Source organism: Pseudochaenichthys georgianus, chromosome 18, assembly GCF_902827115.2.
Source record: "Pseudochaenichthys georgianus chromosome 18, fPseGeo1.2, whole genome shotgun sequence".
Taxonomy (NCBI): Eukaryota; Metazoa; Chordata; class Actinopteri; order Perciformes; family Channichthyidae; genus Pseudochaenichthys; species Pseudochaenichthys georgianus.
This window is the reverse complement of record NC_047520.1, coordinates 23,736,893-23,764,553: the sequence shown is the minus strand read 5'-3', so window position 1 is coordinate 23,764,553 and position 27,661 is coordinate 23,736,893. Positions and strand designations below refer to the sequence as shown.

The 27,661-nt window shown below is 41.7% G+C and overlaps 1 protein-coding gene across 7 annotated transcripts in view; it reads right to left on the bottom strand.

The window, feature by feature from the left end:
• ablim2 (actin binding LIM protein family, member 2) overlaps positions 1-27,661 on the bottom strand; it is a 116,882-nt gene that overhangs the window by 73,441 nt on the left and 15,780 nt on the right. For 6 of the 7 annotated variants that reach the window (XM_034105587.2, XM_034105589.2, XM_034105591.2 and 3 more), the window contains exon 1: positions 8,431-8,605. The exons of the other annotated variant lie outside the window; for it this stretch is intronic. In XM_034105587.2, the coding sequence (XP_033961478.1) occupies positions 8,431-8,446 (16 nt within the window). In that variant the 5' untranslated portion in view covers positions 8,447-8,605. Of the gene's footprint in view, positions 1-8,430; positions 8,606-27,661 lie in introns of those variants that run through there. 7 annotated transcript variants of the gene reach the window in all.

Below are 27,661 nucleotides of genomic sequence, written 5' to 3'. Positions count from 1 at the left end.
CATATCATGTTCCAAACCACTTCAAGGATTATTTCTGAAACAGTATGGAGCTTAAATGCTTTTTCTCGCCCGGGTTTACCACAAGGTGAGTTCCTTTTGTTGTTCCTGCTTCTTTACACGTACTCTCTCCAGTACAGGTTAGCTCTGAGTGTTAGCGATGCTTGCTATGTAAACAAAGACCATATTACGTCCAATATACAGTCGGGCATTGTTTCTGATAGCAACGTTTTTAATACCGTGGGTCCACATTTCAGATATCCCGTCATATCGGACGCAAATCTGGATCAGCTCCATTGTACCCCCGTTTTGAGAGATATGGGAACAGAGGAAAAGAGAGAGGGTTTTTTTTGACACTTTTTGAGTTCCCGGACACACCGGGGACACCTATTTAGGTAAAAAACACTAAAAAGTGCATTTTGCATGATAGGTCCCTGTCAATGTTTACAGGCTCCCATTTCAATTTCACGAAAACCAAGTTATCATTTAGGATGTCACATCAGGCAAGGGTATAAAAAAACAACTTTTGTTTGTGTGTGACTCACGACACACACAAACACTTCTATCACTTCAGGGGACATGTACTGTAGGTATAGTTATGTATGTTTATTCATAGAGACTAACCATCACGTAACCAAAACACATATCGCTAACATTAGCCATGAACCAGAGAGCAGCTCTCTGTCTCTATCAGGGAGGCAAGGCCCAACACACACACCCACACCCACACCCACACCCACACCCACACCCACACACACACACACACACACACACACACACACACACACACACACACACACACACACACACACACACACACACACACACACACACACACACACACAACAATTATGAGGTGATGTACGGTACGGTTCTCTCCTCTCACATCAGAACCCACAGAATAGGCTCCCATATGGATGGCTTCAGTCCTGACTGGGGCATCGGCTAATGAAAGGCCCTTTGTGTTCTCAGGAAACAGGCCTGTTGTCAGACTGGTTTCACCAGTCCTCCATGGTTACCAGTAATTGATTTAGAGAGAGAAGGGGGCATAAGGATAAGACAGGGAGGATCCTTCTTTCAGGTTTGCAACATTCATAGGGTGCTAATTGGGTGTTTTATTGGCACAACACTTATAACATTGTTTTACTTTCCTCAACTCTATAATGTGGACAAATAAAAGGCACATTTAGCTAACGTCACACTATTCTCTCTTCATTAAAGGTGGGGTAGGTACGTTTGAGAAACCGGCTCGAGATAGACTTTTTGTTATATTCCATGGAATGCTCTTAACATCCCGATAGCAATGAATATCTGAAGTGCTTTGACAACAAATCCATAAACAAATGTCATCTGTGGAAGCCGTAGTACTGTAAAAAGCACGACCAATCATTTTAGCTTCCCGGCTAAAGTAACTGGATGGCCTACCTGCCTGTCAGCCTCCATCGGGGCACAAACTTATCTCGTGCCCTCATTGGTCATGTGCGTGTTCGTGTGTGTTGGAGGAGGGGCTCTGTAAGGAAGTGGCAGATTTTTTCCGGCTGTGTATTTTCAAATTCTAGCCATTCCAGCTGGTTTCTCCATTCTTACCTACCCCACCTTTAAGATTGGAAAGAGTGCTGCTTCTTAATATTATTTAATTTAATCAACGCAAATCACTTTTTCCAGTCGGATCACATGCCAACTCCAAACACTTTAGTTGGATTTGAAACAAACGAAGTGTTGAAACATTATGAAACAGTGTGCTAATTTGTCTATGCATTTAAAAGTTGGGTAGCATCTGTAAGCATAACGACTAGAGGCAGATGTGACATGGTTTTTATATCTGTAAGAGTTAAACAAACAAGATACAACGTGATAGATTCTAAACTGATGCAAAATGATGCAAATTCTAAACATGTACACTTCCAAAGAAGCAATTTGGATTTATGACCTGCTTGGTTTAGGCGTTACTTGACAGGAGAGCAAAACCAACAGCAGTTTCCAGATCCACAGGAGCCACACATTCTTCACTTCTAAGGACCTGACTCAGTAGCTTTATAGTGTGTCTGTGAGTCCAAGACAAACACATCCTCCAAACCTCTTAGATCTCCTCAGGACGATAACCTTGCATCATTACCTTTTGGCGTTATGCCTGGGTTCCCATTAGTCCAAGTCCCATAAAGATTTGCATTTTTTTTTTTAAATACTCCAAATATTTTTGGGGTTAGCATTTATGATGAAATATTCATGAACTTTTCTTTGGAAAATCCACAGATCTTCTTTTATTAAATGCATATGGCTAGATTGCAATCTGATCACTGACTTAAAATTGGATGAAGACCAGAAAAGGGATTTTAGACACCGTTGTCTAGAGGCCATTGAAGGTAGAAGATGTGTCTTTTGGGGGGGGCGTACAGTGGGCATGCTAACCAATAAAGACAAGAATTTAGGAGGGAAAGTCTTGACTCCTGAGGCCCAGTTGATTGGAACCATATGGAAAAGACAACGGTCCAAAAGCAAGAAACGGCTGGGAGGAGGGGTTGCAGGGGAACTAGGAGGGGTCCGGACTCCTGATCTGACCCAGAGTGCAATGCTGTACCCCAGCACCTGTTGGATGTCTTTACTTCCTCTCCACAGTGACTTCAGATAGAGGCAGGAGATGGTCTTCTGGGCCACATGTAGAATCCAGCAGGTTGTTCCAGACATTGAGGCTGCAGGAACTAGGACATTTGTAGTGTCTTTGAAAAGGGTCCAAAGATCTGCCTGTCTATAAAATAAATAATGAGTGGTCCAATCCATGTGATGTTATTGCTCTCATGTACTTGGGAGTGTTGCCAGGGAAGCAAATAGCATCTTTATCCTTTGCATTCCACCATTCCAAGTAATCAGGGTAACATTGATCGGTTCGGCCCTTTTCCTCAGCTGGGTCCCTAACTAGATCATTTCCTTAGTTGTGAAATGTTCACACCTTGCCATCAGTCACACACTCAGTGCCAGTGTGTCAGTCAGTGAGCGACAACTCATTCATGAAACTGTAAGTGGATCCAGAGGTTCAGATGATGTTCAGGCAACGAGCAGTACAGATGTTAAAGATCTCCATGCGTTCACATTAGTACATGTCACTTGTTAGACGCTTTTATCCAAAGCCGCTTACGTACCCTGCTCCTGTGGACAACCCCCACAGGAGCACTGTGGGGTGAAGTGTCTCAGGGACACAACCACATGCTGACTGCAGTGGGGTGTGACCCCCTGATCCGAACACCTACGGACAACCCACTGCGCCACACGCCTCCACCTGTTGTGCTTTTAAAGAACGTGTGACAGTTGAGGGTAAAACCCAGGACATCTAATTCAGGTTGGTTGAAGGTTCCTCTCTATGTATTGAGTGTCACTTTGCTGTGTGCCTCTACTGTCCCCCGACCCGTACAGTGCCGTCTTCTCCACCAGCAGTTGTCCTTATCGTCAATCAGCCGCTCTGCTGTCTGTCCCCCGGCGGCTGACAGCCACAACTGCCTTTGTCCCAAAGGTCGCAGCCAGCAGGCAGCTCTCATGTCTGTGCTTCAGAGAACACACACTGACCATGGATAAAGGTTTGCAGCTTACCACCTCACACATATTCACTAGAACTATTTGATAGTATATATATTTAGCATTTCTCTTTGATGCACCATGAAGCATAACCCAAACAGCTAATGGAGACACATGTACTGTCTGTCTCAAAGACACTTGATAAGTGCACATTTTGTTTGTTGCTGGGATTTAAATGGAGAACCTCCCCATGCTTCCATGGCACTAAAACCCATAGCGAAACAAAGATCTTGTACCTCTTGCAACAACTATATTCTTTAACATGAACACTATTTTGAAGGTGCATCTATAGAATAGCCCTGCCCACCACAGTGGAACACACAAGCAGTTATCTCTCAGATGCCTTTTCAAGGAGCCCTGCAGCAGCCCCTCCTAAAAATAGAGCGTCCTCACGGGGATCTACGAGTTCTCTGCAACACTCCGGGTGTGAACCATCTGCAGGTCAACATGTTCACATTAGTGCAGCACCAGTACTCTGTGGTGCCGAGCTGTTGACCTTGGGGATATTCACTTTCTTATGAGTACAAAAAGGACATGTCTCTGAAAAATGTAGAAACGTTATCCTTATTTCCATAGGAAAGCCATTGGCGTATATAATCTTACCAAAATGATGGCATATGAATTAAACAAATGGTGTTTTCCTAAATCTATGAACCATAATGTTGGAATGCTTTGTAAATATACAGAAGAGATGAAGGGAAATGTCCAGACCTTTGTATTGCCATGACTTCATCTCAATAGAAAACTCACACCTACAGTGCACATCCACTGCTTAAAGTCCTGTTGTTCAAACAGCCAACGGAACAGAGACATCTTTCTTTGTCACAATCACAAGTTTCTTCACAGTATTATATTGATTATTTGGATACAGCATCGTGTTACATTTATTAAATCACAAGAATATGAAACATACAGAACATGTCTTTTTGGGGAAATCATAAAATAAACTTATGTTGCTGGTAAACACTTGTCACTAGAAAGAGAATAGCTGGTCTACCTCAAAGAGCACCTTCAGTTGGCCTGGCCCTGTTCCGCTCCTTTTGCCATGTGCAGGTGGCTGGCAAGACCAGTGGGCTTCAGTCTAAATGACTTGTAGCATTTATTTACATACAGAAAAACTGTACACACACTACAGCTCCCTCTCTCTATCTGCAGTGATGCTATATATATATATATACACACATTTATTCATGAATCTCACCCCCCCAGTGATGTATTGAACTTATAGCACTATACATACACAGACATTATGAGTTATTACCTATCCTGCTCACTTGTGCAGTCACGCCTGCAATCTGACCTTAACAGCATCTGACCTCTGACCCTGTGTCAGCAGTTAACCCCTTACCTCTCTAAAAGATGACACCACACAACCGTGTGGCTCAGGCCTTGTAAGGACAATGGCATGTCATATAAGTTACCTGAGTGAGAGTAGTGAGTATGTTTAACACTGGATTCAGTAATATCGCTGATGCTCCTACCAAAAATACTACTTACAATATTCACAATAATATAACAGTATAGTAACACTAACCAGAACGTTTTTAAAGCAGTCAACATTGCCCTGATAAGAGGAGTAAGATAACTAGTGATATAGTATGCTAGTAAGACTAGTTTGCTTTCTAATGAATGTTTTCTGTGAAACATGATGACTGCCGTTCCTCTGACCGATGACCAGACACTCCCTCCACATGGACTGTGGCACCAGCAGATGTTACTGCAGCTCTGCCGGATCGCTCCCTGGAGTTCGGAGGCACCTTACTATTCCTCTTCTGATTTCAGATCATTCAATAATTAGTCCAACATCTCTGCTATGTCAAAACTCAAAAAGTCTAGTTCTCAAATTCACCTCCATATATAGGAATGACTTGTGTTAGGCCGATTACACATGAAGTACATCAAGTGCCAACATTTAGTGCAGGACGAAGTTTGCTCTTAATGTAGTGAAATGGAATGGGTGTGGGTCAAATCCTACTTTCAAACAGGAGAGAGTCCGTGTTTCATCACAGTCTGGCAAACCTTGACCATAGCTGCCATCAACATTAAAAAAGGTAGACTATGAGATATGTTGGCAGTGGAGGTACAAATAATAATATGAATGTAAATGTGCAGTACTATACGAAGGTGAAGATAGAGACAAAGAGATGACATATCATACATTGGTTTTTACATTTGGAAATGATGCTGTCATCAACAACCCGTCTGTCTGAATGTGAAGTTGGACCGCAGGGATCATGTGTCTGCATCACAGAGGCTGTGATGCAGCAGAAACAGTGAATGACTAAGCCGGTTACACTTCATTTTTGTTTGTACATGTTTATAAATGTATATGCTTTGATTATCTAATAACTGAAGAAAAGCTGATTGGGAGGTAAACAGACAGTGAGGTATTAGAGCGGTGTGTGTTTGCTAAGCAGTCATTTCAAGAGAGAAACAGCATGACTCGTGAATATAAAACATCCTGTCAGCTGTTTGAGCTGGTGCAGGACCATGGCACACAGTAACGGTTCATCACCTCAGGACAACAGCACACACACACACACACGCACACGCGCACACACACACACACACACGCAGACACACGCACGCACACACACACACACGCACACGCGCACACACACACACACACACACACACACACACACACACACACACACACACACACACACTGGCAGTATCCACAGGACATGATCATGTTGAAGTGCACAAAGACACTAGTGGGACAGCTTGTCACCAGTTACTCTGACTGATTGGTGTTTAATTGCTACCTGAGGAATAATACCAGGTTGATGTTCTATAAATGCATTTTCACAGTTCATTATGCATTGACTGAGAAATTGTGCTTTTCAAATCTGCCTGCCATTTTATAGCGATATCAATTTTTGGATGTGAATGTTAGAAAGACCAAATGTTTACTGGTACAGCTAGGGTACTGGCAGACAGATGGTTTACTGGCAGGTCAGGAATAGTGAGGCGTCGTTGTGACTGCTGACCAGCAGCCAGCGATGACATCACAGGATACATGAGACAGCCTGAGGAAGTGGGCTGTGTTTCTGCATGTGCTTATTTACTAAACGTCTAACCTACCTACGTCCTTTAACTGTGTATACATACATGTGGATGTGCATAACAACATGAACATGTTTTCCTTCTGGTCATTCATTTTGATAAGAAAAATAGGAAATTCCTAAATATAAAACTACAAACATTATTTCCAGCATGTTTGTGTGTGGAAGCATGTGGCCTGTGTGTGTGTGTGTGTGTGTGTGTGTGTGTGTGTGTGTGTGTGTGTGTGTGTGTGTGTGTGTGTGTGTGTGTGTGTGTGTGTGTGTGTGTGTGTGTGTGTGTGTGTGTGTGTGTGTGTGTGTGTGTGTGTGTGTGTGTGTGTGTGTGTGTGTGTGCGCGTGTGCTTTGTTATCACATCATAATAGCAGCATACACACCTCCCTTCCTTCTAGATGGAATATGTGTGGTGTGTTTATGAGGTGTGTTTTATACTTTTTACAAGCAGCTGGCTGCTGGGTCGATGTCAGTAGTGGAAAGTATTTTACTTAAGAACTTAGCTTAGTTGTAAGGCACTCCACTAAGAGTCCATCAAGAAATACGCTGTTACCCATAAAGTTAGAATAATTCCGTTTTCAGACACATTCCCCTTTTTATTCCTATTAACACAATCCTTTCATGAGAAGATGTAACACATATTTTATTCCAACTCTATGGGCTATAGCTTCGGTGATTCAATGCAACACAATTCTAAAATAAATTAGCATGAACAACACATAAACATTCAAATCTAAAAGTTTATATTCTACGAAACTACAGATCCAGATCAAGAACTTATATGATTGTAACCTCTTTATTTCTGGTATCCACAAACGTAGGTTAGAGCTTATTAGATATGTTTAAAATACTGTATTCAATTACCAGTATGACCTACTTCAAAAATTGATAAAATTGGAAGGAACCATTGAGGAAGGTTATATTCTAGAGCTGGATTATTTGCAATAAGTGTTATCACATGATGAGTACTATTCTCTTACGTTTAGATCAGACCATTTGTCATGTTGACCCACTACTTTCTAATGAGCCACTCTGCATAACAAGTACTTTTTACTTTTGAAACTGCGACATTTAGCTATTTGTAATTGAGTATTTGTCATGCTAGGTTTACTTTCATATGTTTCACTACTAGAAGGGGTTAATTATTGAGACCGGTTGAATCTATTAATATTGCACTTGGATTGATGCCAATATATTTATAAAATCACATAACTTTCATTCTCCGTTACGCAAGCACTAGAGAAGGGCGATTTAAATACCATATACCTCACTGACAACAAGTCATCAAAGCTAATATGGCTGATTATGTGGATTCTTTAGGTCCTCATTATGGAGACAAAACTAAAGCTTTAAAAGGTCAGTATAATTTTCAATAAAAGACACTCTAAATCACATTATAACAGTGATGTCCTCTGAGCTCCTGGCCCTCGCCCTTCTGTCAGCGGCCCAAGTGGCCCGGCTCCCAGTGGTGGAGTGCAGGCAGGAAGACAACAACTCTGTGCCAGGGATGTTGTTGTCATTCACATTCACACCATATTCAACAGAAAGTACCCTGTGCAGAAGACAGGAGTCACATAATAGGAGACCTGGAGGTAAGGGAGACAGCTGGAACCAGGTGACCCTTATCTGACATAACACTTTTGAATGATTTCCATATTTCTGAGTAACAGGATTATTATGGTTTGGTAAAAATGTTTTGGTCAGAGACTAATTCATTGGTAAGTCCAACTAATCCTTGGCTACACAGTCTTATCTCACAGGCAGGTGAACATAATACTCATGAAAGGTTATTAAAGGTCATTTTACCTTTCTCCTCCGGCATCGTCACTCAGCTGTTTTCACAAATGTGAAATCTTGTTATGTCCTTTAGAAATAGTAATTATAGTCAATATCCCAAAATGGTTCAGAGTCCTCTGGTGGGGTTGCAACACATCCTCTCTGCAGCGCGGTGTAAGAATAGATGGAGCACAGAGTGAGTGTCTGCTCCAACACTATCTCTGGAATGAGCTATAGGTCATATAACTCCCAATGTCTCTCTCTCCCTCTCGCTCACTCTCTCTCTCTTATTGCAGATATATGTTATAAATAGAAGCATGGAGAGTGACACCTCTCACTGGTGGACTGTCCCAGTCTGCCCAGTCCCTACAAAGCTCAACTTAATATCGGTACACACTCCAAGGCATTTAACAATATAATGGAGCAAATCAAATTGGAAAATGTCTTATCAGGCATTTCATAAAATAAAATAATGTGTGAGCGTTTTGGCATCTTCAGGGGCCTTTAGGATTCTTGTTCTAGAAGTAATTTGAGAACTTAAAGTTGCTGTCATGTCTCGAAAGATTATTTTAAAATTATATTCTTTAAATTAGCTTTGTCATGTCCCTTTGTCTTGTGTCTTCCCTGTTTTATTTTGAAAAGTAATTCTCCCTCTCGTTTCAGGTCACTGTGCTCCCCGCCCCTATGTGTCTCCTGCGTTTGTGATTGTTTACCCCGCCCTGATTGTTTCCACCTGTGCCCCTTACCTTGTGTGTATATATTGTCTCACCAGGTGGAATAGCACCCATTAACTAGAGTGGCCGCGATCTTTGCGAACGCCGCGGCGCAGCCGTAACGCGGCAGTAACGCGGCAGTAACGCGACGCAGACGGACCCGGTAGAATCTAGGGGTTACTCTCCACCTGTCCTGTGCCAGTTCGTCTCTTCTCTCGATATACCAGCGTACCCTCAAGCCTGTTCCATGTTTTTGTTTCAAGCTCCATAAGGAAGTATTTAGTTTTTCCACGATAGTGATTTTTTGTTCTCTGTTTTTGTTACTGTGAAAAACCCAGTAAAGTACTTTTGCAACCATCTGAGTCTGAGTCTGAGTTCACCCCTTGACAGCTGAACTTATCAATGTCCATTCAGGGTTTCCCACACATAGACTTTACTTTAAGTATATTTCGCGACCCATTTTTTATTTTTATTTTTTTAAATACATTTTTTCATTTGTCCGCGACCACGATGCCAACTGCGATCGATTTATTTGTGGACAATGATCCCTCGCTCTACGCCTCCTGTACCCAGTCCCAGGGGACGGGGGTTTCCCGATGGCCTGGCCTGTTAAGTGGCCTGCTGGCCTGAGGATTTTTTTATTTATTAGGGCCTGAGCACGAAGTGTGCGAAGACCTATTGTAATGCATAGAATTTTTGGGAAGAAATGTAATTGCAATTTTTCTGACAAATATTGCGAATGCCATTCGAATTGTGATATTTATTTTTAAGCGACCCAACGGAAGTTTATTGTAAAATGTGGCCATAACTCCGACTAGGAAGGTCGTATCAACGTACTCCTTTCTCTAGCACCCCCGCAGCCTGAGCTATGAGTGAAAGAACTAAACTTACATGAAACTTCCGTTGGGTTGCTTTAAAGTCAAGCTTCAGTTTAAGATTCACCCTGTAATAGAAACATGTGATGGAGCATTACTAACCTGACTCAGATGGTTCACCAAACCATCAAGGAAAGCTCCATTGAAAGCCATTTGGAAAAGGGCAGGCACTTTCAAAAATACTTGGCAGGTGATTGGATCAATCACCTTCTATCATGGGCCACTTCTGATTGATTAACAATGGCTGGTACATGTTAGGGATGCCAGCGATTATTCAATTATTCGAATATTCGTTACAGTCTCCATAATCGAATATTATTTTTAAAAATCGATTTTATTTATATATATTTTTTTATTATTATTATTTTTTTTTTTATTATTATTTATGTATTTATTTTTTTCTGGCTTAGTTTCAACCAAAATATACATAAATATATATATGCTAATAATAGTAATAGTATTAACAATTGTAAATGGCCATTGGTCACACCACCAGTTTGTTTTACTGTAAACTTGGAGGAAGCCTGCGAGCAGAGCAGACTGCTGCTGCAGCACGCTACACACCGACCCCGCCCCCACCCCCACCCCCACCCCCCCTCTCCCTCACACGTGCTACTAAAGATGAACAAAGTGGCAGCCGGCAGGTAAAAAGAGTTCCTCCTTGTGGAACTACTTCGAACATACAAGTCCAAAGGAAGTTAAATGCAAGCTCTGCGAAAAGACGTTGGTCTATCACAACTCAACCTCAACAATGCGTTCGCATTTGAGTGCGAAGCACGCCAAAGAGGTTACAGAGAAAGACGCAGCACAGCTGGCCATTACCAACTTCACTTCAAGGCCACGCCGTTGTGATGACATGCTTGTTTGTTGTTTGTACTGTTAAACATGTTCTAGTAAAGAAAACAGCGGAATGCCTTTTGTCTGATTTATTTTTTTCCTTTTTTTTTCTCCCGTGATTATTATTCGCCAGGGCTGCCGAATAATCGATTTTGATCATGGTCAGTTTCTGGCAACCCTAGTACAAGTGGAGCACAGCACTTCTGATTGGTGTCGATGACTGACACACAAGAAGAAAAAAAAAAAATTGTGAAAGAAAAGTTTTAAAAAATCGAAGGCTTTGCGATTTGATAATCGCATCATTTCAAATCGCGATTTCGATTTAAAATCGATTAATCGTTCAGCCCTATCCCTAAGCTCCGCCTACTTTTTAATTAGCATAATGTTAAAAACAGTGAAATATGAATTTAAAAATGTTGTTTTTCAACACCAAACTCAGTGTACAGCATCAGTGGAGAGTCAGACACATTACCATAGGAAATGAGCACGATGTGTGGAAAAATGTGGCCGACATCAATCGAAACGTATTCGCAAAAAGGTGTGGCTTAGACATAAATGCTTATAATTCATCCACAATTTATCCAAATATCACAGATGTCGGTGGAAAGGTTCAGTCTGTCTTGGGGAATAGGCACAAAAAAACATGTTCATTTTGGACGATAGGGGGCGCCAAAAACACAACAAATGTATACCTCAATAACGGATGAACTAAATATATATATTTTGTAATAGATATACTGGCAGAATGAGTATAAACTGAGATTTAAAGTGTCGCAACCAATGACAAATGTGGGCGTGTCCTACACAGTTTTTTCTCGAAATCGAAGGGTTAAAAACACTTACGGAAACATAACTTTGTGTTGAAATTAGTTACGGCCTTTACAGTTGGAACACACGTGACAGCCCACGAGCTTTTACAAACTGTACAAAATTACGTTTTTGCAAATACGGCTCAATAGCGCCCCCTATTGTGCGGTAGTCACATATAGTTTCTCTGAGCTACCCGAATCTTGGTACAGACATTCCTCATGGAATTGCGGACATATTTCAAAATGGCTTCCATTAGCCCCGCTCCCCAATTATGTTGGCCATTTTAAGGACATTTTTGCGAACTCCTCCTAGGGGAATGATTGGAAAAATTCCACTCCAGGACAAGTTCCGCCCATATCCAATATGATGCTAAATTGTGAAGCCAATTTTTGATAGCTCAATCGTGGAGGTCGTAAGCTAACAGCGAATACACAATTTTTGACGATTTACATGTCACAAATTAATCCAAACTACTCGCATAAGAGTTTTACCGATATTCACGAAACACTGTATATACATTGCTCTTATGAATCTGGACATATTTCAAATTGCCTTCCATTATCCCCGCCCCCCAGAAAGTCGGCCAATTGGAAAAAATTGCGTTTTTCATGCATTTTACGGAAATGTTTGCAAACTCCTCCTAGGGCAATGATCAGAAACATTCCACTCCAGGACAAATTCCGCCCATATCCAATGCGATGCTACATTGGGAAGGAATAGTCGGTCGCTCGAACGGGGAGCTCACAGGCTAGAATGTACCATTTTCCACCATTTAGATGTCAGATAAGCCTCTCTCTCTCTCTCTCTCTCTCTCTCTCTCTCTCTCTCTCTCTCTCTCTCTCTCTCTCTCTCTCTCTCTCTCTCTCTCTCTCTCATACACACACACACACACACACACAGGATACATCAGTGTACCCTCGGTTAAAGCTCCTCCAGAGAGCCTCCTCTCTCCTCTCTCTCCCCTCTCTCCTCTACATCAGTGTACCCTCGGTTATAGCTCCTCGAGAGAGACTCCTCTCTCCTCTCTGTCCTCTAAGTCAGTGTGTCCTTGGTTACATTACATTACATTACATGTCACTTGTTAGACGCTTTTATCCAAAGCGACTTACATACTCAATACTGTGGGCAATCCCCACAGGAGCTATTTGAGTTGAAGTGTCTTGCCCAGGGACACAACGACATATTGACTACAGTGGGGTTTGAACCTGTGCTTGAACCCTGATCCGAACACCAATGCACAACCCACTGCATCACATGCATCACATGCCACGGCCACAGGACCGAGGAGTCCAGGGGTGTTTCTCAATCGCGAGTACGCTTGCTTGGTAGCACATGTCTGCCGAGCATCTTGCTTCCGCCACAGATTTGGGGAAATTGGTCCGTGCGCAAAGCATTATGGGGATTTTAAGACCGCGGAGTCTACACATGTGCAGCCTCGAAATTTCTCCTAACGAAGTACGCCGGGCTCGGTAGCTTTCCAAGTATGCTGGAGATTGGAACAGTACTTCCAGTACACTCGATGACGTAGTATGCTTGAAATAGTGGCTCTGCAGCAGCTTTACTCGCGATTGAGAAACACCCCAGGACTTGAACACTTGAGAAATGACAAACGGCTCATTTCAGAGGACTCGCGCGTGTCTGCTTGACACTGGGACGACCGGCGACCCTCCCCGACAGGCGCTCGGACGCGAAGGCCCGCCCACAACGGCATGCAGTTTTAATTTTGTATGTATTGTGAACGCAACGCTGCACAAATCTGGGTCTGCCTCACACAGGGTGACTGTCTACATTATGTCTGTGACCCCTGAAAGCCTGAAACATGCACTTGTCAAGGTTCGGAGGCAGATATGGCAGTAGCCATCGATCATCTTAAGATAAGATATACTTTATTGATCCCAAGATGTAAACATTTGCGTTACATCAGCATGTGTAACAGTTGTAAATATGCAGTGGTGTTTATTTGTAAATCATTTAGTATAATCACACAAATTCTGTGTTTTATATTTAATAATTCTGTGTTCTTTATTTATTGAATATTCAATACCTGACAAGGTCGGAGATGAAAAACTTGGGTCGCAGGTTCCTAAACTGTGCATTACAAGACATCTATCAATATGTGTGTACCTCCACCATTAAACTGTCATATTCTGCACATTTCTTATACTATCTACATACATCTTATAAGAGTAAAATACGTATAATATCAGTTAAAATAAGTGCTTAAACATACAGTAGTTAACATTGCAGGAAAGCAATATATTAGTACTTTGTCAGGCTTAATATGTTATATATATTTGTATTATGTCCTTCTGTTGTTCTGTTGTTTATGTTTTTATGTCTTCTTGTGGAACCTACTGCTGCAGATCTCCCTTGAAACAGAGATCATTGATCTCAATGGGATTTTACCTGGATAAATAAAGGTTTTGAATTTAATTGAATACCCCCAAAGCTCTTATTCAAAATAAGACCTTAACCTAAAGTATTCTTTAATGTTTAAATAAAGCCTTATTAGTTTGTTTGTCTGTGTCTCCTATTAATATCTAATAATACAAATAATTAATTTCAATAACGTGCTTTAACCACCAGGTGTCCCTTTCTATCAGCTGTGCACCGTTATGGTGTACATATACCAATATACCGATTGGATCAAATATAAAAGTCAGCCGAATTAGTATTGATACTGCAAGGAGACTTATATTGTGAAGAGAAATTGAAAATGTTGTTTAATTGCTGATATACTGTATTTATTATCCACGTCACATATTCAGTTTGGGCGGCAGTTCTTCCTATTTGTCTAGAAGTCTTCTCACCAGGGCTTTATAAATAGCAAACTACGGCATATACGTAATATTTAATGCAGCCGAACCGTGTATTACAATGCCGTTATGTGAACTAAAATGTCCGTGCGGAACAATACCCCAACCCATAGATCCGTGGGTGAATAATGTCAATCACCACATTACACACATCCCTTCACACTTCAATTTAAATTTACATTAAAGTATTTCGTGAGGCCTTCTAAAATGTTTCAAAATATAATTAGGGTTGTAGTTGAAGAGTTTGGAACGGACAACGGCACGTCCATTAATTCCACAACCACACACATGGATTAACATCGATTTAATACATGAATGTAGCCTTTGTTTCTGCTAAAAGAGGTGTCAACCAGCTGGGGCAACAAGAAAATAGGCGAAATGGAGTGTGACTATTAATAAATAAATAATTATTATATTAATATTGACAATAACTACCGACCGCCGGGGAGTGTTCTCATGGCGTTTATTATTAACGCTATGGGAGGTCTATGAAGGTCTATGGGACGCCCTGCCCGTTGAAAATGGACTGTTCTTTTGTTGCCACGTCACTGGAACTAAACTCATGTAGTGCAGGATGACCACAACACATAAGTTACACATTGAATAATCATCCAGCTTACCCAAGCAGCAGTGTAATACACTCATTACACATGTTGTTCTACTGTAGCTCGTCTAGATATCTGATTTATGTTCAAGGTGACTTCGTATTGAGCCGCTGTTTGTTTGTTGGTATGTGGAGACTGGCTTTAACTCTCTCTATTGATCTGAGCTGATATCTAATCAATTTCCAGGGCAGCATGCCTAAGGGATTCATCATCAGTCAAACTAGCTCTAAATTCACAGGAAACTACTGTATACTCAGCAAGAAGGGGATAGACCAAAATAATGTAAACATCATTAAAAGTGACTTTGAAGTCATCCCTATAAGGAGGAGATCTCAGAGGCAGTAGGTTATTCAGTCTTTAAATTCAGTCTCAAAACATTGTCTATTACCAAGCACGGCAAAAAGTTGCGTGGTGTGACTGAAACATTGACAGTAGAGAGAAACAATGAAATCATTCTTCATTCTGCTGCTGTGGGATCGGGGAACGATGCTGGACCTTCTCCATCTTTTTGGCCCCAATTAATCAATGGTCCCTTCAAAAGTGGTAGATCTGCAGGCACATTCATTAGGCCATGTGCCAAGCTTTGGGAACATAACTGAACAGTGTTTGAACAAACTGAACAAGTGTTACTGTCTCGTGATAAATAACACTTGTTTAAGTAGTTTGCTGCATAGTAACTCTAATATTTAAACTTCTTTTTTTTAAAGTAAATAGTTACAATGTGCAAGTACCAACGGGTTCTTCTACTTAAAACCACATAAGGCAGGAACGGTGTGTGTGTGTGTGTGTGTGTGTGTGTGTGTGTGTGTGTGTGTGTGTGTGTGTGTGTGTGTGTGTGTGTGTGTGTGTGTGTGTGTGTGTGTGTGTGTGTGTGTGTGTGTGTGTGTGTGTGTGTGTGTGTGTGTGTGTGTGTGTGTGTGCGTGTGTGTCATGTTCAGGGACGTGTTCTATGAGTGGTGCAAGTATTTTATTCATGGTTTTTGTATTTGATACATTGTTGAAGTCGTGTGGGCCGATCATGTAAGAGTTATGAACTTTGAGCACAAAGGCCAGCACAATTTAACCGCCTGATTACAGATATGAAAGCTAGAAAGCCACGGTTAGTCTAACATAGTGGCAAAGCAGAGGCATTCAAAAACACCAGTACAACAGTTACTAACCCACACTGTTCTTAAGTTATCCTTAACAAATAAGGACACAAATCTAACATTCCAGGCTACACCTCTGATTTCCGGGATGAATATCGATTGAAAAACCCTTCCAAGTCATTTATCAAAGTTCCAAACCCAATGATCAACGTTCCTGGATGTTGAGATAGTAAAATATTGAATTCATTTCTCTACAGGCAAAAGGCCCAAAAGTTTGAAAAGTGACAGTTAAACAACTGGTCAAAGAATTCCAGAGGGCGCTAGATGCATGCCCTGATTCAAACATGCACCGTCACTTTGTAAAAACTCACCAACAACATTTTTAAAGCCCACCTGATCCTGACGACAACATTAGGAAAGAAGTGGAAGAAATTCTTACTAGGAGATTATATTCAATAGAAGAATTATGTTAAAGATGTTAATTGAGGGATAAAAAAAAAGAATATATGCCAAATGGTAACGGTACATCTTTGATCTCATATTTGTGTTATAGCCCAATAAGGAACGGGTCAAATGATATCTCTACATCTACAGTAGACTATTTAATCGATTTTTTATCTAGCACCATCAGCTGGTGAACAAATTGTCCATTACTAAATACTTGTCAAAAAATTAGATCCCCATCAACTTTATTTGTACTTTGTGTTTAGCACTTATTAGCAAAAGTTAGCATACTACCAGACTTTAGGTCACATGGTAAAAAATGCTTAGTATTTAGTAGGGATGCACGATATTGGTTTTTTGAAACCGATACCGATACCGATAACTTCCTGCTTCTCAAGACCGATAACCGATTTACCGATAACCGATAAAAAAAAAAATAATACGACACTAATTATTTTAACGCGATTAACGCATATTTTCTTTACCTTGGCCGCCCCGTAGTTTCAGAGCGCATCGAGTTTAAAATACCATCTACAAGCTGATGCTGACAGCCCCGCTCCTGCCGCCCGCTTGTGGCAGACCACACTTCCACGCTCACCGGCAGGCACCGACTGGCCATCGGGAGGACCGGGAGGGTGTGTGTGGCCCGAGCGAGCGAGAGAGAGACCTTACGTGCATTGTTGTTGTTAGCATCTGGTGCTAGCTAGCTGCGCTAACGGATATAAGGAGCTGTTTAAATGAAAACAGAGGAGCGACATTTCGCCACAACTGCGCCGAGCACTTGACTTGATGCAGGAAGCAGACAGCGGGACATTGTAGGAGAAGTCAGCACACTCAGCAACATGATTGCAGCGTCCAGGCAGCTCCGGTTCGAGCATATGCCTTGAGTTGCACATAGCTCCAACGCGCGCGCAGACACACACACACACACACACTTTGTATTATTGTCTTCGTACGCTTTTAACACACCATCGTAGCGATGGCGATGTTTCAGGTGACTGATCAGGTTCGAAGTATTAGGGAGCGCTGGATTTGTGAAGAACTCCCCTCTTCCTAAACCACTAATACCACAGTACTGGCAAAACGGGAGGAGCCGAGTGAAAAACAAGCGCCCCTCATCCCAATCCACCCACACCGCAGTATTTTTCTTTTTTTTAACCTAAAAAATATATTGTATATTATCGGGGCTATTAATACTGTTATCGGGTTTATCGGGATGACGTCATAATTCCTAATATCGGACCGATAATTATCGGGCCGATAATTATCGTGCATCCCTAGTATTTAGTGAGTCCAAAGCCTCTCAGGGTTGCTGCATGTTTGCACTGTCATTACCCTCCAGACCACAATATGTCCGCTTCTGGAAGTTCCAGCACGCAGCGGAAAGGAACAACAGGAGCTGCTTCAGAGCAGATCAGCAGGAACCCAGAGAGGAGGTTATTAAAAAACGACCAGAAATAACAGACAGGATGCGCCGCGGCATTCGCAAAGATCGCGGCCACTCTAGTCAATGGCTGCTATTCCACCAGACGCGCCGCATTACGGGTCAGAAGCGTACCAGAAGCGTCTCGGCGCTGGGCTCCGCTCAAAATAGGATTCAAGTCTATTCTTCGACGTGAGGTGTTGCAGAGGCAGGAAGTGGACCGGTCAGAGCATCCGGCCCATCCCCAAAATAAACTAATTTTGCAGACCCTATCCCTCCGTAGTCTTTCAAGTAGGAGGAGAAATGCCAGCGTTCTCCTCCGGTTTACAGGCACTGTGTAAATTATATATATAGAATAATTATGATGATGAATGCATTTTTTTTTTACTACTAAAATACAGCAACACATCTTTGATTCATGTCGTTTATAACTGGAATATTACAATTATTATTAACTTTGTCTGCACAAAGTAGCCTGTCCAGGAAATATGCCCAAATCAACAAAAACTGCGAGCTGGCAGGCAAGACGCTCTGCTTCTGAAATGCGCCCGATAGGGTATGACGCCGGAGGAGGCCGGACCAAAACCGCGGCACAGTCGTGACGCGGCACAGTCGTGACGCGGCACAGTCGTGACGCGGCACAGTCGTGACGCGACGCAGACGGACCCAGTGGAATCGAGGGGTGAGAAGGGAGTACGGCCTGATTTCATCTCCAAAATCTGCATTGCAAATCATGCAACACAAGAGCTGGCAAGGGGGCTACAACTACAACAAGATGAACATATTTGACCGTGATTTAATTGTAATACACGTTTCAAAATGATGCCGAAGTAACAACATACTGATACCGGTTAGTAAAAACCATGAACTAATGCTTTGACAAGTCAGCAGACAGACGGCAGGCAAACAACCCTTTTAAGATGCGTGTTTTCTGAATGGAGATCGGCTAAGCTAACGTTGTAAATCCTCCGACCGTCCACACTCACAACAACGGCCTACAGACATAAATAAACCAGCGACTGTATTCGCCATGACACAGGCATTCTGTGGTTTGTACAAGTTTGTTTAACTTTTGTCTAGTTTCTGAACAGATCTGAGGAGCTGTGAGCTCTGAGTGCTAACAGCCAACGGCTGATGTTGGTTTTGTTTTCCGCATTGAAGATGACGTCACGGCTCCGCCTACACTGCGTTGCTATAGATCAGGGGTGCCCAACCAGTCTCAACTGGGAGATTCCCAGTCGATCGCGAGATGTGTCTAAAAATAGAACAACAATATTCTGTTTTATCGTTAATGTCCTGTAACATAATCTTCCTGTGCCAGAATAATGCACTTAAACGCATCAAAGCTTTGTGATCGTCCTGCGTGACCCCATGTGTCGGGGCGTGACTTGTGGGCAGTGGGCACTAGTTCGCTGACGTTGTCCGTGTCAACAACAGGAGTGACAGTCCGCACACACACAAGAGCGCAATGGCAGCAGCAAAAAAGCCCAAAATATATCATTTTCACTCCGAGTGGGAGGATGATTCTTTTTGTATCTATTCCAATTCAAAGTCCATCTGTCTCGTCTGCAATGCGAGCGTGGCTTTATCGAAGAAGGGTAATTTAGGAGCGGCATTTCAAAACAGTGCACAAACGCTACAAGACGGAATTCCCTCCTAATCTGCCCTACGCTCCCACCCGGCCCAACAACAAGAGCAAGGCTGCTCCAGAGCATCTTATCGTGTCTGTCACGTTATTGCGAAACACATGAAGTCTTTCAAAGACGGCGAAGTTGTGAAAGAAGCGTTCCTGGAGGCTGCTGACGCGCTTTTGGGGGACAGTAAAAATAACAGTAGCATTTCAACAGGTTTTTGATATAATAAAAACTCAAGTTTACACACGGCATCTATTGCACGTCTGTCCGTCCTGGGAGAGGGATCCCTCCTCTGTTGCTCTCCCTGAGGTTTCTCCCATGTTTCCCTTTAAACTGGGTTTTCTTTGGAAGTTTTTCCTTGTACGATGTGAGGGTCTAAGGACAGAGGGTCTAAGGACAGAGGGTCTAAGGACAGAGGGTGTCGTATTGTCATACTGATATTCTGTACACACTGTGAAGACCACTGAGACAAATGTAACATTTGTGATATTGGGCTATATAAATAAACATTGATTGATTGATTGATTGATTGATTGATTGATTGATTGATTGATTGATTGATTGATTGAAGTTAGATATCGTTATTAATCAGCTGTAAGTTTTAGTTTGTTTGAACTTATTCATTATAATTATTGTACAAAATGGTATAAGAATGACAACATTAAGATCTGTTCTGTTTAAATTGATTATAGTCTATTATCAATTCAGGTTAAGAAACTAGTGTTGCTCGCATCCTATTTTAAAGGCATTTATTTGTATACTCTACTAAAATGCAACAAAAAAAGGGTTTGATTCTATTCCTGTGTAGCTTCAGATCTGAGTTGTCTTATTAGTAAGCCTCATTTATACTTTTGTAGCAACACTATTTTTATATAATGGCAAAGAAAGGGTTCAGAGTCTTTTCTTTATTCCCCGTGTCATATCCGGCAGCACTGTTCAATGTTTCTTGAAAACATTACCCACTGTAGTGACGTGTGGATAAACTACAACTCTGTATCAACAACTCTGTTGTGTAGCTTCAGTTAAATACTTGTATGTGTGTAGATTAGAAAGAGGTAAGATAAAGGATCTGCAGTATTTTATGGAGTATTAAAGGTCAGTTTTATACAAGTAGTGTGTATTTACCTGGTAGTAGGCTGTCAGTAATGGCTACGCCTCTCTATTTGGACTGGTAGATCTCGGCAGACTTTAAAAGTAGCTCTCGGTTCAAAAAAGGTTGGGCACCCCTGCTATAGATACTACCCCAGTTCCTAAACTGTAATGGAACCGCAGCATAAAGTGAGCCTGGCCTACCAAGGCCTAACTATACTCTACTAAGCCGTGCGAGGCCCTGCAGTGGAAATGCGCCATAAGACTCTCTGCTGTCCTGATATCAATGGGGAGCTCGTTCCACCATTATAGAGCCAGGGTAGCACACAGGGAGGGCCATGGTACAACTGTCAGTGAGGGAGAACTGTCCATTGGCTGATGCAGAGCAAAGTGCATGTGCTGAGTGTATGGTTTAACCACTGATACAGGAAATCATTCCTGCCAACAGCAGTAACACTTTACAAAGATCACCTCTGGAAGAGAACTGCTACATAATTGTAGTTCTCTATCAACTATTCGCACATCTGCAATTTATAGACTATCATATGTACAGTAAACAGTATATGTCTCTGCTCCTGTAGTATACATCTATATTTCTGTTGCTGCACTTGTTTAGTCTTTTATAGAACATTTTAATTTATCCTGGGGGGAGGGAGGGACTGCATTTTTTAAAAGCTACTGATTTGGTCGGTGACCGTAGACTCTAGAGGAAAGAACTTACAGAATTGACAGGACTTGGATAAATGGCCAGACTGTAGATATGTAAACAAGTGTATTGGATTGCATTTATCTAGGTTTGAGACTCTTAAAAAGTGTAAATGTAAATAGAAAGACACAAGTGGAAGAATTGTGAGTTATTGTGATAAAATACTTAAGTAATTTCTGCAGCAACATTATTGCAACTAAGTCCAACAAAAACAAGTCGTAAACAAGCCCAAACTGTTTATCCAGGTTATATAAACCACTTAATGGAGGTCATAGTTAAAAAATAAACCAATAATAATCCCTTGTTATATAACAAAATGATGTCTACACAACTATGACAAATAGACATGGCTAATGTTTTTGGTGAGTTGGCTATACGGTGTCTACAAAAGATAAGAAAGTAAACAGAAGTTATATAAAGGCCATCATATTTTGTTCTCTGTATCAGGAGAGAAATAAAACTTCTCTTCGTGCAACACTATGATGGGATGTCTTGGATTAATAAAACTTGTTTCAAGCTAGGCTGACCTTACCTATAACCATATGTTGGAGAATAAATCATAACCTAGATCTGGAATTGTAACAGGAATATTTTCCCTCACCTCTGTTCTCTCCAAACCTGTGAGATTTTGCCACCCCAGACTCCCTTTAGCAATGTCATCGCACTGCCAGGATAAACGATGGACCATTCATCACTCACACCCTGCAGTGGTAACTCTAACATTATACAGCAGGTTATTGCAGGACAGAATTCAGCACTGAAGTGAACAGGACTTTTCATAAAGGATTCACTTCAAAGGCTCAGATGAGCATATCACTGGGAATACGGGGGGGGTCTTTCTACGTGCAACAACAAATTGGTCGTTGCTGCAAATGCAATACAAAGTAAACACTGTATAGGGAACCTTTTTCCTCTCAAGGGCCATTTCAATTTTTTCAACATCCTCCGAGGGCCGTACAAATGATTGACCTCTGCTTAAAAATACTAAAATCACAGCCCATTCATTTCGCCTTTCTTCATGCTGTGCAAAGAAAAAGCAACCTCTTAATCCAGATATCTCACCATGACTCGCGCATGCATTCACGTGCACGGAGTGGCATGACCACCAAAACAGAAAGATATGGACACAAGATGTGTGCACAAGCACATGTATTTAGTTTCCTATCCATGTGAACATGATTTAAGTGGGGGGGACCTAACCTCCTCTAGGGGGACATGCTCCCCGGGAAGATTTGTTTTTTAAATGTTGAAGTTAAAAGCATCAATCTGGTGCACTTTGAGAGCAACATTAGGAGCTCTATGGATACATCTCTCAACATCCATATGAAACAGAACTGTAAGCAGATTTTTTTTTTCTTTATGGATATTTTACAAATCACTCCCCTTTCAAACTGTATTCTTGTTTATTAATAACAACTTTTTTTACTGTCATATAGTATTTTATACCTGTTTACTTTATTGTCTTTTTTTATTATCAACTATAATGATCATATAAAGATGTGCCTTTACCTCACTGGTTGTAGAAAAAGCTTCTTAAATTCGTTAGCATAGCTAGCTAACCAGATGCTAATAACAACAAATAATAATAATAATACCTTTTATTTCGAGGCGCCTTTCAGGACACCCAAGGTCGCCTTACAGTGCATTTAAAAGTTAAAACAGCTAAAACAAAAACGGAACACAATTTAATCGAACCGCAAATCAGGAGCATCAAAGCATAAAACAGGCAAGACAAGAGAGTGGAGGGGGATCTGTGATAGCAGGTTGGATGTGTTTTAGAGTGAGTAGGCCAGTTTAAACAGGTGGGATTTGAATGTCGTGATGGAGTCAGACTGTTTGATGTGTGGAGGCAGAGAGTTAACAAAGTTATTGACTATATGATCAGTATGTCGGATGAACAGATCGCCACTGGGCTTTCAACTAAAGACACAGCCACGCAAAAACTGCGGCATGTGTACGGCTCCTTATGGGTACTGACATTTCTGAAGTGCCGGAGTGGCGTTCTGGTGCTCTCCGTCAGAACTGCACCCCTGTCAGACGAGACATATACCACGTGATGACACGTTAGGCTCGTATTGTGTTCAAGGACCCTGATTTTGGCCAGGAAAAACAGGCACTCGCTTGTTTAATTCTTTTGCGGTCTAGATTTCTTTAAAAAAAAAATGTTTTGCTTGTGTTTATAAATTACCTTGAGCCTCGGGCCGTACCAAATGGTCTTGCGGTGCGTATACGGCCCGGAGGCCGGAGGTTCCCCACCCCTACTGTAGACTGTAGAGCCTGCACGATATCTGGGAGTCTTGTGTTTAAATCATTTACATATCCAGTATCAGTTTGCAAGTGACCCCAAAGATCTGGGTCTTTTGTCAGCACACCCCAAAAATGCCAGAGTTGAACATTTAGACTTACATTTTGTAGGGTAATCTAGGCCTTAAGTGCACAAGGCAAATACAAAAATATAGCTAAAAGCTCAAGTCTGTGGAATTCTACAATTCTAACTTTGTTACAGAAAGATTCATTCCTTCCTACATTACCCATAATGCAACAATAATAATAATAATTCCTTACATTTATTATAGCGCATTATCAATGACTCAAAGCGCTTTACATATACACACATTGCACATCATACATGCAATGGTCAGAAACTGTGGACAATACCCACAGGAGCAAGTTCAGGTCTTGCCCAAGGACCCACCGGCTTTACAGACGCAGCAGCAGCGGGTTTCACCCCTTGATCTGATGTGACCGCGCCACACCGTCCATCTTCACGCCTCGAGGTCATTGAGGCGCTTTTACAAGTATACATTGGTATTATACATGTACTGTGGACAATACCCACAGGAGCAGATCCGGGTGAAGTGTCTTGCCCAAGGACACAACGGCCTGACGCAGTGGCGGCGGGAGCGGGTTTCGAACTGGAGTTCCCCAGCACTCCCCCTTGATCTGATGATCGGATGCACAGACCACTGCGCCACCCGTCCCAACCAGACGACCAACAGTTAGTGGGAAAATGGGGTGAGTCATGCTAGTAGCGGCTAGTGTAGCCTTTAGCCTGCAGAGATCAGGATACAAAGTCTGCTGAACTTACTCCAAGACAACTGAAGGCACACTGTCAGGTCGCTTTTAGATAGAATGCCCCTTTAACAGCATATGTGTTTTCACACTGCTGTGGTGATGGAGAAGTGTTAGCATGAATTCTCGCAGTCTCGCCTACAAAAACACTAATGTTTTCTTTATCAGAGACACAGAGGTATTATATCTTGTACCAGCACAGAACAGAGAGGCAAAGACAACAACCCAGTCTGCAGAAATGATCGATCAAAGTACAAGAACACACACACACATGCAGTAACACACACTAAGGAGAAAGTGAATTGATGAATAATTCACTGAAGTTATCGATCTTTGTGTGTCTCTCTTTCTCCCCACATAGCAGTAATATGATCCAGGTGAGCATAGCTCCAAAGGTACGCACACATTCCCAAGATGTATTTGAAAAAACACAGAGGACAACATGTTCTGTGCAGATGCGTTAAGATTAAAATCGGTTGAGCTAAAAAATGAATCGCGATGCAATTTTTTAAACGGCACAGGGCGTGAACTAATTTAGATTGTATTTGATTCGATTAGCTGGAACAGCAGTCTGGACATGATTGAACGCTATCTAGAACAACAACTTGCCGTGGCAGCAGCTCTCCTCAGTGCAGACGTCCGATGAAATGCCCGTGAAATCGACACACTGGATAACTCGGACATCCATGATGCCGAGGAGGCATCCCGTTTGTGTCCCCCCCCCCCACTTTTCAAATGTGTTTATTATTACATTTTAACGCAATCTCCACGGAGGAGCACACATCCTCTGTGTGTGTGTGTGTGTGTGTGTGTGTGTGTGTGTGTGTGTGTGTGTGTGTGTGTGTGTGTGTGTGTGTGTGTGTGTGTGTGTGTGTGTGTGTGTGTGTGTGTGTGTGTGTGTGTGAAAATACAGTGTTTCCCCTTAATGTATCCCCATTAAGGATGCTTTATCCAGCATTACAATGGATATAAGCAATATAAGTAAGACTCGAAAGGATGATAGCCTGACAATTAAAAACTTCTGAAAATGGTGGAAAACACGGAAAGGATCATGAAGGAAAAAGACGAAAAGATTGTGATGCTGGAGAGAAGGATCAGTACACCAGAAAAGAGGACATCTTGGACTGCCACACACTTGGAAAGCCGTCGGAAAATGGAAAGACAAAAGTGTGCAAGATAGAGGTGTAACGGTTCACAGAAGTCACGGTTCGGTTCGTACCTCGGTTTGGGGTCACGGTTCGGTACGGTTCGGTACAACAAGAAAAAGCAGAAAAAAGTCCCAAATGCATAATTCCAGGTTTGTTGTTATTTCTTTTTGAAAAGTAGTGCAAGTTTCAGTTTAAAAATACGGAACTCTGACATTTTGAATAATTAACTGTATTAAACAGTTAAAACAAACCATAAACAGTACCACACACTCAGATGCCCAGAGTATCTATAATGGCTGATGTCAAACTAAAAGGTTTCATCAAGCTGTAAAACTAAAAAGAATGTCTTGAAAATATTACATCATAAATAATAAGAAAGTGTTTCAAGAGCGCATATGCCAAAAGCTTCCGTTATTTATTTTGGTCTCTCGGCTCTCATGTCTGTTGGTTTATTAAATACAGCGGGGATCAGCTGTTGAACTGCTGTTGTCTTTTGCCGGGCTCCGGTGATTGGCAAATCTGGGTGATGCCTTCTGATATGATTTAGCATGTTTGGCGTGTGTTCTCATTAGCATACTGCACCGCTATCGAACAACGCCGACACACCGTCCTCGTCCGATCCACCACTCGCACACTTCATCGTTATTGTAGTCCACAGGGAACCCGAAATGTTCCCACACAGCTGATTTAAAAGAAGCAGGTGGGTTCTAGCTCCTGTGTGTTATCTGAAATCACCACACTAACTTTTTTTCTTCTTGTATTTTGTTAGTTTTGTTGTTTTGTTTCTTCTTGTTCTTCATTTGTTGTTTAAGGGCGGCTGGCAAACAGCTTTTAGGCGCAATACCGCCCCCTGGATTATAAATAGTGTAATGGATACTGCCCTGAATGACAGACTTTTTTCGAATTTGTAAAAAAAAAAGGCGTATTCGTCGTGTGACTGCATGTGCCGAACCGTGACGTCCGAACCGTGACGTTACGGGACGAATACGGATACCGTTACACCCCTAGTGCACGATGATCAACGCTAAGAAACTGAAAGGAACGTGAATCTACAATAACTAGCATCTGACAAAAAGGAACGCTGGGATGGCAAAAACGGCAACGGACCTCATCAAGAGCAACGAAGGAAACGTCTTACTTGTGAAAAACAATGAGGACTTATACAGATATTCACAATGTTTGCAAGCTGCCACTTTATCAAGTATGATAGTAAGGATAACGGCCAAATGGCCTTTGGAGAACAACAAAGAATAAAGACCTAGATTTCGTAAATGAAAATCCCCAAAAAGATAACTGCTTCGACAACCACATTGATCCAGATTACATTTTTTACAGAAACCTAAAAAATGCCGCTACTACAGTGATAAACTCTTCTATACACAACTCCACGACATTAAAGGCCTTTCATTAATCCACTTTAACGTTAAAAACACACTCTGCCAGATTGGTAGAAAGTCTCTCCACCTGTCATAAGAACCTCCTTGAATCTGTCACGGTAGAAATTGAGCTTAAACAGAAGAAACATATATTTGTCTCATGCATGTATAGAACACCAGGTAGTGATATTGAGGAATTTGATGACCTACTGTAGTCCTAGTGGAAGAAATGCTTGGACCTTATTGGAATAAAATTCTCTATGTGTGTGGAGACTTTAACATTGATCACCCTTGGTCTTCTCACTTACAACCAATCCTAGGATAACTGATTAACTGAAACGTTAATTGACAACATCTTCACTAATGTTTTAGAAATGGAACACCACAGTGGTGCTTTCAGCACAGATGTCAGGGATCAATTGCCCATTTTTTCTATTAGTGGAAAATAACCTGTTCTTAATAAATACAAAATACATACTTTTTTAAATGGAAAATAAATGAAAGATCTCTGAGCAAATTATAAAATGAACCTAAAAAATGAAATGTGGCAGGCTGTTAGATAAGATAATATAAGATAGAACTTTATTGATCCCAATTTGGGAAATTTTTGAAATTTGAATTCGAG